Source organism: Aptenodytes patagonicus, chromosome 3 (genome assembly GCF_965638725.1).
Source record: "Aptenodytes patagonicus chromosome 3, bAptPat1.pri.cur, whole genome shotgun sequence".
Taxonomy (NCBI): Eukaryota; Metazoa; Chordata; class Aves; order Sphenisciformes; family Spheniscidae; genus Aptenodytes; species Aptenodytes patagonicus.
In genome coordinates, this window is record NC_134951.1 from 77179063 (window position 1) to 77193980 (window position 14918).

Sequence of the window (14918 nt, forward strand, 5' to 3'; positions counted from 1 at the left end):
TATATATTTCACTGCATAATTCCGTCTGTGCCTAATCATCCATGTAATTTTGGGGGCAATGGGGAGAAAGGTAATACATCTATGGTAAAGGAGAGGACTGGACGTGTAACACTGACTTACATGATGTTGCTCTGTACAACATTACAGAATACTTAATCTTGCAAACAACTGTTGCAACAAATAACTGTTGTAGAAAATACTGAAGTCCTCTTTTCTTCAAAGGAGAAAAAAAATGTTTTGCGAAGATATAAATAATCATACATAAAAATTTTGCATCAATGTCTGTATTGCATTTATTATCTGTGTTACTTATATGGATTTCCCACCATGCTACTATATGAGTACAGGTTTTATGAATGGTTTCGTATTATATGAGCAACACTGCTAAAAGCATGCACATACTACGCTCTACTGGTATTTTAGCATTTTTATTAAAGTGTCTCTTACCTTCACTCTTTGCTATTGTGCTATTGAATACAAATCTATGTAGGTGTATCAAGGTGTGAAGAAGCATGGCTTTTTGCAGCCACACATGTTGGCAGAGCAGGAGGTGGTTATCACCACATACGATGTACTCCGCACCGAACTGAACTATGTAGATATACCCCACAGTAACAGCAAAGATGGGCGCCGTTTCAGGAACCAGAAGCGGTACATGGCCATCCCAAGCCCCTTAGTAGCAGTGGAGTGGTGGAGGATCTGCCTTGATGAAGCACAAATGGTTGAATGCACTACTGCAAAGGTATGACATTCCCAGTCATGCATTTATTTAACTGGAAAAGGTTTTGATAAGCTTGTTGTAAATAATACAATAGACTTCCCCTTCCCCCTCTTAACATTGCACTTGGGTAATTTGTCCTTGTAGCTTGTTCTTTAGAAATGAATTTTCTGTTGGAGGTATTTGCTGTTAAATGGTTCTCCTGTTGGAATTTTGGCAGACTGTGAAGTATATCCAGTTCAAAAAATACTTAACATAATCTATACTGACAGTTTAAAGAACTAGGTCATCATGTTGTATATGGTGTTTGATAGTTTCAAACAAGACACTAGCCTGTTCAGTGACATGGTTCAGAGGCATGGATATGTCCTTTGGGTCTAGAAGCTAAAATAGTCAGCAGTCTGTCGGCAAACTCTAGGGCTGCAGTCTGCAGAGGGAGATTATTTTAATTAGTATTCGTCCAGTCTTTTTGCCCAAGACAGGAAGACAAAAATGCTGCTTACATAATGGCTTATGGGCTTTAACTTTTTTTTTTAAACATACGGTTTCTTTTGCTGTTTGCCTTCTGTGAACCCTTAATTACACTTTATTACTTGGAAGTGGATATGGCTTTTATCAGCTTTCTGTTACCTTCAAAAAAAACTCAATAACTTTATACGCATTTTTATAATACATTGTACCAATGCTTCGTCTTGAGGGCGCTCACAAGGCATGAGTGGGACAGCCAGGGGATCCGGCCTAGCCAGCACGGGTTCATGAAAGGCAGGTCCTGCTTGACCAACCTGATCTCCTTCTATGACCAGGTGACCCGCCTAGTGGATGAGGGAAAGGCTGTGGATGTGGTCTACCTGGACTTCAGTAAGGCCTTTGACACCGTCTCCCACAGCATTCTCCTAGAGAAGCTGGCGGCTCACGGCTTAGACAGGTGGACTCTGCGCTGGGTCAAAAACTGGCTGGACGGCCGGGCCCAGAGAGTTGTGGTGAATGGAGTCAAATCCAGCTGGCGGCCGGTCACGAGCGGTGTTCCCCAGGGCTCAGTACTGGGGCTGGTCTTGTTCAATATCTTTATCAATGATCTGGATGAGGGGATCGAGTGCACCCTCAGTAAGTTTGCAGGCGACACCAAGTTGGGCGGGAGTGTTGATCTGCTCGAGGGTAGGAAGGCTCTGCAGAGGGACCTGGACAGGCTGGATCGATGGGCTGAGGCCAACTGGATGAGATTCAACAAGGCCAAGTGCCGGGTCCTGCACTTCGGCCACAACAACCCCATGCAGCGCTACAGGCTTGGGGAAGAGTGGCTGGAAAGCTGCCTGTCGGAAAAGGACCTGGGGGTGCTGGTTGACAGCCGGCTGAACATGAGCCAGCAGTGTGCCCAGGCGGCCAAGAAGGCCAATGGCATCCTGGCCTGTAATCTCAGAACTAGTGTGGCCAGCGGGAGCAGGGAAGTGATTGTGCCCCTGTACTCGGCCCTGGTGAGGCCGCACCTCGAATACTGTGTTCAGTTTTGGGCCCCTCACTACAAGAAGGACGTTGAGGTGCTGGAGCGTGTCCAGAGAAGGGCAACGAGGCTGGTGAGGGGTCTGGAGAACAAGTCTTCTGAGGAGCGGCTGAGGGAACTGGGGTTGTTTAGCCTGGAAAAGAGGAGGCTGAGGGGAGACCTCATCACTCTCTACAACTACCTGAAAGGAGGTTGTAGCGAGGTGGGTGTCGGTCTCTTCTCCCAAGTAACAAGCGATAGGACGAGAGGAAATGGCCTCAAGTTGCGCCAGGGGAGGTTTAGATTGGATGTAAGGAAAAATTTCTTTACTGAAAGAGTGGTTAAACATTGGAAGAGGCTGCCCAGGGAAGTGGTTGAGTCCCCATCCCTGGAAGTATTTAAAAGACGCGTAGATGTGGCGCTTAGGGACATGGTTTAGTGGGTGGTGGTATTGGGTCGACGGTTGGACTCGATGATCTTAGAGGTCTTTTCCAACCTCAATGATTCTATGATTCTATGAATGCTGCTTATCTTACTTACCGAAAAGATGTTCAGACTTCTTAAAAATAAGGTCCATGTGTGTTCAGATTGTGTTCCACTCTGTCTTTGTTTTTCCTTTCCTACCATTGGTTCTGTCTTCTTTTGCTAGGCTGCTGAAATGGCACTCCGTTTAAGTGGAATCAATCGCTGGTGTGTCAGTGGCACTCCTGTGCAGCGAGGATTAGAAGGTGAGATTTTATGTAGCAGTGTCATCTGTGGATTTTCCTTGTGCTGATAATTAGGTAGTGGTTTGAAGCAGTTAAAATGTCTGCTAGTTTTGCTCTGAATTCATTAGGTGCTCTGACTTGGTAAGCCATAAACCTTAAGCATGTAATAAAGCCATCAATAAATGTATCAATATAAAAATTGCAGAGCTGAAATCTTTTTATCTTCCTGAGTTAGACGAATACTTTGGGGAGCAGAGAGGCTGTATGTCGAACAGCTGACTCAAGTCTGTTCTTCAGTTTTCACTTAGCACAGTGGGTAAATATTAACCCTTCTCTATTGCAGCTAAAGATAGTCTGCTCTGGTTACAGAATCCTTCTAACTGTCAAATACAGCAAGCAAAGCTGTATTTGCTTTTTGCATAGCCCTGTATGAACTACTATGGGCATCAACTGCCATGAATATAAATTCTAAAAATCGTACTAAGGCTTTATGAAACTGTCTTAAGTCCTTATGTAAAGACTTAATGAACTGAGGTGTGGAGTAGGGAGCTGTATGTTAGCAGGTGTCATTTATCTTGTCTTTTTTTGTGAGGTACTCCATTTCTGTAGACAGGCTTCAGACAGAGATAGAAAAAAAGAAAGGGAACTGACCGACTTCTTTATCTCCCTGTGTTCTTTGGATTTAGGAATATGTGGTACACATTGAGGCAATGAGTTTGAAAGTGGATAAATCAGTGTAAGCATTAGTGTGCATTTGTGAACTATTGTTCAGATACCACACTATTATAAAAGTCAATATTGTAGATTAATTCATTATGGAATTGTGGTTTAAATTTATAAATACACATAATAGTTGTGAGAATACATAGTTAATAAAGCAACCACTATAGAAGGAAGTGATTAATTTGACTGTCATGATTAACTTGTTCAAGTCCTTATGTGTGATAGTGTTGATTTAATACATCTCTGAAATGTCATGTTGTCCATAATACACGTTGTCCAGGTGCTCAGGCTATACTGAGGCAGCCCCCATCACACAGGGGATGAAAACTACTGACTAATTTGAATCTGTGCTGCAGCTGCTGTAATAAAGTGGGATAGGACCTCTGAGTAAACAATTGCTTCCTGCATAGAAATGATTCCCAGGATTTTTCTTCCCCTGGTCTATGATGTATTTGGTGAATGTCTTACGGCTCTCAGCTGAATACCAAAATTACCATAAAGCTAACAGAGTAATACCATCATATATTTCTATTTCTCCATTGTCCACATGCAGCATTTAAACGTGTGCTTCTGTATTTTTCCAGTAAGACTTAGATACAAGCTTAAAGTCAGTATGTCCTTAAATTTCATCCCCAAAAATGATGGGTTTCTGAATTGGGCAGAATTAGCAAGCTGTATTCTCTCAATTAGTAAGAAAACAATAAAAGTGTTTTGTTAATTTCTTATGCCTTAGTAGAAAAGTGAAAGTCATCTGAATTGCGGCCCCTTTTAGGATGGTGGGCAACAGACAGTTGGTTCACAGCAGGCTGTGAAGTAATGATGCTGAGCAATATTGTTTTAGAAAAACCTGGCAAACCCAGTTAACCATATGCAACCATGTAATTTCTGCCTCTCACCTCTGCTCTGAAGAGGTTTAAATTCATTGCTCTGTTCTGCTTAACTTGAAATTAGGAAAGTGTCTCACAAATACTTATTCCGGCAAGTTCTATAAAAATCAACAACTAGCTAAAGGAGAGAACCCCCACCTTCCCCCACCAGGTCCCCTACCTGAAATTAGCTATTTTGGTGTGGGAACAACTGGAAAACAAGTGGAAAAGATAAGGGCCAGAAGGTAGTTGCTTTATGCCTGGTAACCTTTGTATGAAAGTTAATTTTTTTGGAGGCATATTGTGAAGTATTAAAACGCAAACATTGTACTAAAACACTTTCTTTTCTTGGCAGATCTGTATGGATTAGTCCTTTTTCTTGGAGTTGATCCTTACTGGGTCAAACATTGGTGGGACCAACTTTTATATCGACCTTATTGTAGGAAAAATCCCCGGCCTCTCTACAGTCTAATTGCCAAGATAATGTGGAGATCAGCAAAGAAGGATGTGATTGACCAAGTAAGTAGGAGTTTTGGGTTTTAAAATTCCTGAACAACACTTATCAATAGCTTTATTTGCAAATTACTTATTTTCTTTTTTAATTGCAGATTCAAATCCCACCTCAGACAGAAAATGTACACTGGCTTCACTTTTCTCCTGTGGAGAGACACTTCTATCATCGCCAGCACGAGGTGTGCTGCCAGGATGCATTGGCAAAACTCAGGAAGATTTCAGACTGGACTCTTAAGCTTAGTAGCCTAGATAGAAGGACTGTGACTTCTATTCTGTACCCTTTGCTGCGGCTGAGGCAGGCCTGCTGTCATCCACAAGCTGTTCGGGGAGAGTTCTTGCCATTACAGAAAAGGTGAATTTCTGTCACTTCTTAAAAGGCTTGCTTTATCCAAAGCAAAACTCTGATTGTCCCTAATGGTGCAAGATCTTGTACAGTTCTCAAACAAGCCTAATTTTAAGCTGCTTTAATTAAATGTGCAACTATGGCACACCAAGCTATCTGACCTCAGAAGTTGAATAGGATGCAGTAGGGTAGGTAGTGTAATTCTTGTGTTAAAGAACATAGTACTGAGAGGCAGTTGTTTGTGCAGTAACATTTTAACCTTATGATGCTGATGGATACTAGGATGTTGCAGGTGACAGACTGAGTGTGAAACAAGCTGGATTCTTTTTCAGTTTTAAATAAATCCACTGATTTTCTTTGTCTCTTACAAAAGTCATGTTCATAAATGAGAACAATGAACAAAATGAATAAACAGAATGGAATAATTCTTTAATTCAAAGAAAATGTTGTTAATGTGAGGTGGCGGAACTTGTAAATGTGGATCCAAACTTTAAAGCTGTTCAAATGCTTTATTGGGGTGGGGGTTTTTGCTTTTTGCTTTTTTTTGTACGCTTTCAAGATCATCTTCCTCACAAGTGCCCTGCAAATACCAGTTTGGTCTCAGCCTTTGTTAGACCAAAAGCATGTTGCTAGCACTCTTTGTGAAATGTAGCTGCTACTTTTTCAGTCAATTAGAGGGGAGTTGTGAAAGAACAGGCCGTTTCCATTCCAGGCTCTCAGAGAACTGTCTATGTTGTTTCTTTTTTAAGCTACAGGTAGGGAAGAACTTAAACTTTTAATACTGCCAGTGTTATTTCTACTGTTTCCTGCTCTTGTTCATCCATTCTATTCAGTCTCTTTCTATCCTTTTATGAAGATTTGTGTCCTACTCCTTCCCCTTTCTCATACAGGACACCTACAGGGCCTAAGCAGCTGTAACTGACTTTGCACCTACTTCAGCAGGGACCAATAGTAGGCACTGTGCTGTAGCACTTTCTAACAGTCTGCTAGTGTGGAGGCAAGGACTCAAACATGGGAGAAATCAATATTCCCACCAGCCTATACAAGCCTTTGCATTAAAATGAGCCAGTGGATTACAAATGAAATGCGTAAACTGAGTTGAGTATGCTGGGGATAGCTTAGTACTGTGTTGATTTTGGTGGAATGCTTGTGGAATGATAGCTGCATAGTAACTGTGGTGGAAAAACTAGCAATGAAAATTAAATCTTTCTTAAAATCATATGTACAAAGAAAAGTTATTTCCCAGCACTATTGACGTATCTTTTTTGTGAACCAAGCTTGACTGCAGCAGTGGACATTCCCAGAACAGAGAGAAAATTTGGCTCCTGGCTTTGGTTATATGTATGAGAATAATGAAGAAATTCAGTGCTAGGAGCTTTGATGAAGAAGAGAAATTTACTGAAACAAGAAAGTTGATGCTGGAGCGTATGGATAAGAGAAACTGGTCAGAAACAAGGAAGCTGAGTTTGGAGCATATTTTATGCTAGATGACCTCTTTTCCCCACCTGTGTAGTGACGACAGTAAATGAGAACATCGCATTTACTCTCAGCAAAAATATAGCCCTCAAAAGGGAGTTTTCTAGGTTCCCCTAGTTACGCTGAGTAAGAAAAACTTATTTTTGTCTTAATTGGTAGTCTCAGGCTATGTAGCAAACTGCATACTTTATATGTACATCCTTTTGCTTTTATAATTTTTCTTGAAACTGCTGATGGTTTTGAAAATGAAAGGTAAGTAGTAGTGGTAGAAGTATCAGAGTATGAGCAGCAGGTGCTATGTGTATTTGCCAATACCTCTGCAGAATTCTGCTAATTATAAATAGTGATTATATTGATTTAAAGCCTGCTGTAGTGTAACGCTGTAGTGTAACACTGTAGTGTAAACTCAAGGAACAGTTTCTGCAAATGGAACAGTGTTGCAAGGAGGGTAAAATAAAGGCCTAGTCAAGGATACCCTTCCAGCATACCTTGGGCCCAAACTGTGCAGGAGTTATGCCACCTCTTACTCTACTCCACAGCACTAAACACCAAATAGTAAATGCTTCTCCTGAAGGTGAATGAGGCTGAGGAGCAGAGTTTCCAGGAGGGGAGTAGTGTCTGGTCTCACAGCAGCAATTGGTCATAGAAGCAGCCTCAGGTCAGCTGTTGTAGACTGTTGTTGCAGTTTACTCTTCTGCCTCTTCGCATCAGGCTTCTTCCTGCCTGGATTCTTTGTCCCTTGGCCTTACTCCAAGCTATCCTTCATGCTTCTTTCTTTCTCATCTCTGTTCTTGCTTCTCCCTCTAACTTCTCCATTTCCTGCATTTTTATGTTAAGCTAATTCTCTTCTGAGTAAATTCCTCTGAAGAATGACGAATACTACAAACAAGTATAAAAAAAGAAGTTTAAAATGATAGTTGCTAATCTTCACTATTCTCGTTCCACACATTTTCCTCTTTACTTTGATACCTCATCTGTTTTGCATGGTTAGATTGGTAGCGGAGGGGAGAAATGTTAGTCTCTCATAGCTGTTTTCATTTGAACAGCTTCTAGCAAAATGAGGTCTATTTTTGCTTGCTTCCAGTTCACCACTGTAACAGAAGGAACAAAATATTTTGCCATGAAGGATTATTTTATCTAGTTCTAATTTTCCTCTTGTTTCTTATTTCTTTCTATTTTTAGGAGATGTCAACCTCTTGACATACTCAAGTTAGGGTAAAGCTCTAGCTGGAAGAAAAGCTGACAACTAGGGGTTTTTTAATAAGTAAATAAATCTCAAATAAACATTTGCACAGTATGTTGGATGCATGTAACAATCTTTCACGCTGCACAGCATGATGGTTTTACTTCTCTAGTATTGTGGTTTTGTTTCAAATTTGAGCCGTTTGGTCTCCATTTCAGCACCATGACCATGGAGGAACTGCTAACATCTCTGCAGAAGAAATGTCGAACAGAGTGTGAGGAAGCTCACCGACAGTTGGTGTGTGCTCTTAATGGCTTAGCTGGTATCCACATCATTAAAGGTAAGACTGGATGGCTGTAGCATATTCTTTACTCCTTTTAGAAGGCTAATTATCGTTTAGATGACACCATGTTAAAACAGTGGCTTTTTTGAATTCAGGGAAAAAGCCATAGTGAAATCCTGGGAAACTAGAGAGGTTTGTAACAGTGTTTGTAAGAAAAAACAACATGCGTTCTAGATGAGGGAGAAAAGAGTAGGTGTAGTTTGGTGCATCTTTGAGATGTCTCAGAGTATTTCTGGCTTCTTTCTTGATTCTACCATCTATGTGTACTGGGAGGATAAAAGAAGTCATACTTGTGTAATTGTACTTAACCTGCTTTTGTTTTATCAGTACTGCTTTCTGGGCTTCCTTTGTACCCCTGCCATGCAAACTGCTATGCTGACTGTGGAATCTGTTTGCTGCTGCCTGCTATAAAGCTCTGTCAATGTAGATTTTGTCTGAATTAGGAGGAAAAAAAAAAGTTTTGAATGGGAAACAAAAATAATTACATTAATCTTGAATGTCCCACTAAACAAAATAATGTTATAACAACTTAGTCATGAATGTGAAAGAAATGCCTCTTTGCCAAGTAACAAGTCTTCTAAAGTTGACAAGCTGCTTGAATTTTTCCAGCTCATGTTAAAGTCTTCCTTCAAAGAGGAGAACAAGCAAACTGCCTGTTCTGTTACTTGCCTTACAGAAAGACTACATTCAGATTCTCTAGTCTGTAGTTAGTAGGTTTGAAATACTTAAATACTTTATGATCGCAGGATGGATATCAAATTTTTCAGATAGAATTAAGTGCTTAAAAAGATTCTGTACGGGTTAAATACTTCTAAAATACACTAGTAGCAAAAATTAAGTTTGGCCCTTTTTGAAAAGCAGATTGAAAATTACATCTGGTGAGAAACAAAAGCAGGACTGAGGCAGAGTTCTGGTCTATAACATTTTTTTATTTTTTTTTTCCCCTCCCAGTATTACTATTATGCTCAGACTCCTTTATCAGCAAGGAGGAAGCGCACCTTATACATAAGTAAAGCCATGAATTTATTGTTAGTATAATTGAAATCTTACAGGTCTAATTGTTATTAGTCCAGATCTAATTGTTACAGGCGAAAAAACAATAATAATCACACTTACTTGTTTCTACTGCTTTCCTGCTTTTATGCTCATCTTTCTACTGCCCTTCTGGGTCCTGAGGTCAATGGTTTCATATTGATGGTGGTGGTGCTATGGCTAGTTCTCACCACCTGGAGTTCTTTGTCAGGAGGAATAAGATGTTTGTGTTGATGGTTTCTTCTTTCTCACTCAAGGATCCAGTTAGGGTCATTTTTATGTTTGCTAGCACACTTTTACACCTTTTTCCTTCTTCATTGGTCTGCAGCTCCACGTTAACGCCAAATTTAGTGTACATTATGCCTTTTATGAATGTTACATACTATTTCTTTGTTTTCTTTGTTGCCCCTAAAACCAGTTTTGTCCAGCTCTAGGTCTGCATTTCTTTGACTGTGGGTGAGTTGTTTATAGCCATGGCTTCCTTATTCACTGCCAAGCCTGCGCACCATCTTTTAGCATCCCATGGCTGTACTCCTCTACACTGCATCCTAAATCTTTACTTTTCAAGACCTCTGCTGTTGTTACTAGGCCTGTATTTCTCTACGCTACATCATTGTGTTAGTTGTAAATACCACATTCTACATAGAATAACTGCCTGTTACTGCTATCTGTATAAAGCTGTGATTGTACCCCACAAAGATAAACAAAAGTAAAAAAAAAAAAGTTAGCCATAGACACCTAGTGAATTAGAGAAATTGCTGTCACAGCGAGACCAAGTAAAAGGTGCAGGCAGGTCAAGAAAAAGTCAAAGGAGGCCTGACAAGCCTCCACCTTGAGGCCTTGCAAACTCAGCACATAGCTTTTAGCCTGTTACTAGTGATGGCAATAGTATGTTGCAGGACTGCACCCTTACAACTGGCAACTGTTTCAATGTAAAAAGCAACAAATCTTGTTGAAATAGGGTTGTTACACTTCCAGATATGTAGGAAGATGATTTTTGTTTTACTCTGTTGTCTGTCTTTATACATTTCATGTCCCTGTGCTTCTCCAAGTTTTAAGTCTTCTAAGACTTTACTGACTAAGTAAATTTCTGTCAGCTGAGAAAGAAAACAAAATTTTTTTTTTGCTGCTTTTCCATATGCAACTTCAATTTAGTATTTCTTTTTTAATTTATATAATCTATTTTCTGAGAAGTGATTGTGATGTTAGCAGCTTACATCAGTAGTTATGCTCCCTGCATGTATTTAATCGTTTCTGCATTTTTGAAGTATGACACAACTTACATTATTCACTCTTCCAGTGAAAACAATGAATTTGCAGTGCCAATTTAGTAATGTATCACTGCAGTGGGTTGTAGGTGATGGGTTTTTTTAGTGCAACATGTGAAATTTTTTGGACTTATGCAACTGTGAATACATATTTCAAGATCAAGAAGTCTACAGATCTTGCAGTCACACAAGAGATTTAATTTGGAAACTGCTTTAGTCTTTGTAAAATGCAATACTCTGTCTTTTACCTTTTTTTTGGGGGGGGGAGAGCAGAATGAATAGGGAAGATTTGCTTGAAGACATACAGATATTATACAGCCTCTCTGAAAACATCTTAATATGTAACAAGTGATGGCCAGTCATGGCTGTTTGTGTATTTAAAAACCAACACAATATGTGTATGTTTTTGTTACTCTTTTTTAATTCAGGAGAATATGCATTGGCTGCAGAGCTGTACAGAGAAGTGTTAAGATCATCTGAAGAGCACAAAGAAAAGCTCAAAACAGATTCCTTGCAAGTGAGTGAGCATTCAAATGTAAAGAGACGTAGTTAAGAACTGGAATACTTTAGATTTAATTTAACAGGTCAGTCTTTTCTTCCTCCTAGTGGTGTGCTGAATGACTCTTTCAGCCTGCTGTCATTATCGCAATCTTTATGTAGGAATCTGTCCAGTGACCTTCACGTTTCCTTTTTTTTGGAAAGCTACTGTATTTCTAAAAACGTTTGCTTGTGAGTCTTCATGATATCCCAGAAGCAGTGTATGATCTCCACCTGCTGTTCTGCAATAAAAGTAACATGCTGAATTCCTTGTGTATGTGACTGTGACTGCTCACATTAATGGTACTATATTACATCCTGCGAATACAGGATGCTGGTTTTGCATTGAGAATGATATTAATGTGCCAATGATAGAGAAAAATAAAATTGTTGCACTGCAGAAGATGTTCTCTGAAAGGGCAACAAAACATGAAAAAGAATCAAAGTGAATTTTCTCTTCAGGAAACATATTAATACCTTTTGAATACTATATTAAAAATATGAATACGTTTTCCTGATAAAAAAGCAATGGTTCTGTAAGTAACATCTTTATATTTCTTCAAGAAATATCAGTTCTAAATTGACCAAAATTCTCTTAAGCATAACAAGATATTTAAAATGTTAATGACAGGTAAATAAGAAGTGATCAGTTGTCTATTTCTTTACTTTTCTTGCTTCACTAAGTAAGTTATTCTTTTATTATCTTGCATGTGGTCATCTGATGGCCCTGTTGTGTGTGTTTGATCCTTTCTTCTTCTTTGTGACTTCCCAGAGGCATTTTTCACTTAGCATAGCCGTATCATCATAGACTTGTTAAGCTACTCATAACAAGATTGTTAATTAAGCTGTTTTACTGGATTATGCGATCCAATAAAGCTTTTTTTTTCCCCTCAAAATGTACACAGCCTAATATTGCCTCTGTGTAATAAAACTCAACTTCCGTTGAGAACTTCCCAGTTGTGTAGGCTTAGCTCTTTAAGATAATAGCAAACCACTGCTGGCCAGTGCTCTTCAGTGGCTGAGATAGTAATAGGGCAAAGGTGCAGTGGATCCAGGAGGTGAGAAGGGCACAAGTTCATGATAGTGGAAGTTATTACTATGAGTTTGTGGGTGATACGCAGGCAGCATAATATTAGGGGTCTAGTTTGGTATACATAGGGTGAACCTAGGGAAGAGGAATAGAGTTGCCTTATATTAACAATCAAGTTTATTTTCCCTAAACAAAAAGGTCGTTTTATTCAGTCATCTTTTATTTCAGAAAAGTGAAAAATATGAAAAATTATTGAAGCTCTTGGGAGCTGTTTTCTTCCTTACACTTTACTTTGCTTTAGATAGGCTAAGTGAATTGTCTCCTTATAATATTCTGAAAGGTATTTACAAAAGAATGTGCTCTGAGATAAATAACATGTTTTCCATATGATAGTCAAGGGCTGTTTAATTAGGAGGGTGAGTACGGGACAGAATCTGATGACTTGGTGTCAAACTTTCCTGCTGATTTGCTTTTGAGGTGTTGAAGAAGGTCTTTTTAATGTTTCATTTCCTATCTCAGTGAAATGAGGAAAAGAATGTTTATTTTCTTTATAATGTGCTTCCAGATTAACAGAGAAAAAAATAAAACTAATTTTAAATGAATACTAATTTCTTGCTGTAAGTTTTCATTGCTGTTTAAGCTTTTTCTGTCACAGATGTTGCAGTGTATTTTTTCATGATTGCTGTTGACTTTGTGTATATTTAGAGACTTCATTCTACACACAATTTGATGGAATTGTTATTGGCGAAGCACCCAGGAATTCCCCCGACTTTGCGTGATAGCCAACTTGCAGAAGAGGTAAACATTGTTCATTTTTATATAAATACATTTTGAAGAGCCCCCTTTTTTTTATCCTTCAATATTTTCTCTAACTAAAGCAATATCATTAACTTTCAAGTTAACTATGTACATTTCCTTTCAGGTTAGTAAAATCAAGAGTTGTTCAGGGTATGAGATGAAAGCAGAAATGTCCAGTAAAATGGCTGCTGTTCTGAATGCTTGGTGATCTCTGTTATGTTGTGAGTGTGTTTTATGGAAGTTTTAATAATTTTTATCTCTAAAATGTGATTTCCCCACCCCCACAATGTTCTTGTGGAAATAACTTACATAGATGTTACTGATAGAGAATGCATCATCCCGAATTCTTTTGAGTCCTTTATTTCCTCACATTTTCTTTAGCTTTTCTCATTTTAACTGCAGATAGAGTCTTTTCTAAGCGAAGTTTATTTTTCTTGCATAGGTGCCCTTCATTCCAAAACACTTCCCCATCTCCTAGTAAATATAGGCTACTACTGTCTAATGCGTCTTCTCAGTCATGCCTTGAAGCTGTTTTTCTACCTCTCTTTTTGGTCCTGTGTGTGGTTCTGGTAATATTTTCTTTGAAACCTTCTTGAGAAGGTCCTGATTTGCAGTGTTCTTCATAGCCTAAAGTTTGCCAGTGGCATCTGTCCAGGCTCTCCCTGTATTACTTATACTGTACTCACATGCCCTACAGCAACTGGTTCATCCCTGTCACTCTTGTACTGCCTAAACATCTGGAAAGGTTGACCATCTTTGGCCAGATAAGCAAGTCACTGCATGTTACTTCCTGTGTGCATAGGCTTGTTTAACCATATCCTTAATCTTAACTGGGGAAATACCTAGTAAGATAGCTGGGATCACTGTTCCCCACTGGTTACTTGTAGTGGACATATGGACCACATTTGCGAAAGAACGTCATTATTGTGGCATCATTTGGGTTGGAAAGGACCTTGGGAGGTCTCTAGCTGAACCTGTCCCTCAGAGCAGGGTCAACACTGATTTCTGACCAGGTAGCTCAGGGCTTTATCCAATTGGGCTGTTAAAACCTCCAAGGAAAGAGATTTCACAACTTATCTGAGCAACCTGTTCCAATACTTCGTAATCCTCATGGGGGGGGCGGGGGCAGAAATCACATAGAACTTCCCGTTCCGATTTATAGCCATTGTCCCTTGTTCACTTGCCATGTACTTCAGTAAAGTGCCTGGCTCGCTTTTCTCGGTGACTTCCTTCTGGCTGCTGGAAGGCTGCTATTTTGTTCCCTCTAAGCCTTTCTTCTCCAAGCTGGACAAGCCCAGTTCTTTCAGCCTCTCCAGTTATGTGGTGCTGATCAGTATCTGTCTTACTATTAGGATATCTTGTGATATTTTATCATTTTTATGCAAATTCTATGCATAGGTAGCATTTTTTTCTGGTTTAATGAGACTTGTTCTCTTAAATATCTAAAGGAGTTTCTGCCAGCCTTTATAGAAATACTGCCCATTTTTTTATTGACCTGTAACTCTAGCAATTTTTTATATCACCTTCTCCTGACATTATTGTAAAGAGGAGGATGAGAAAATTTGTATTTTGCTTATAAATGTGAAGCAGAGATTGTTTTTCACAGCTATTTTTTGCCAGTAGCTCATCCAAATACCCGAGAGTGCTGTCCTCTCCTGGTAAACTGAGCTCCATCTGTAACAAGAATATAATTATCTTGATAGTAGCAAACAAAAAGAAGAAAGACTTAAACCTGCTGTAAAATGCACAAAATAAAGATATCTAGTGAAATCAGAGTGTAATGGTGAAAGATACGTGTATGTGTGTGTACATGTTACTTGTAAGAAATACAAGTTATTTGTTCTTCACATCTACTTGATATTTTAAAATATCAAGTAAACTCGTACTGATTATATTGTGGAGAC

At 39.2% G+C, this 14918-nt stretch overlaps 1 protein-coding gene across 2 annotated transcripts in view; it reads left to right on the top strand.

Annotated features, from left to right (window-relative positions):
* Positions 1-14918, top strand: part of SHPRH (SNF2 histone linker PHD RING helicase) — a 57883-nt gene that overhangs the window by 17219 nt on the left and 25746 nt on the right. For both annotated transcript variants that reach the window (XM_076333908.1, XM_076333907.1), the window contains 7 exons: positions 491-742; positions 2845-2923; positions 4847-5010; positions 5100-5356; positions 8225-8346; positions 11078-11166; positions 12922-13014. In XM_076333908.1, the coding sequence (XP_076190023.1) occupies positions 491-742; positions 2845-2923; positions 4847-5010; positions 5100-5356; positions 8225-8346; positions 11078-11166; positions 12922-13014 (1056 nt within the window). The remainder of the gene's footprint in view (positions 1-490; positions 743-2844; positions 2924-4846; positions 5011-5099; positions 5357-8224; positions 8347-11077; positions 11167-12921; positions 13015-14918) is intronic.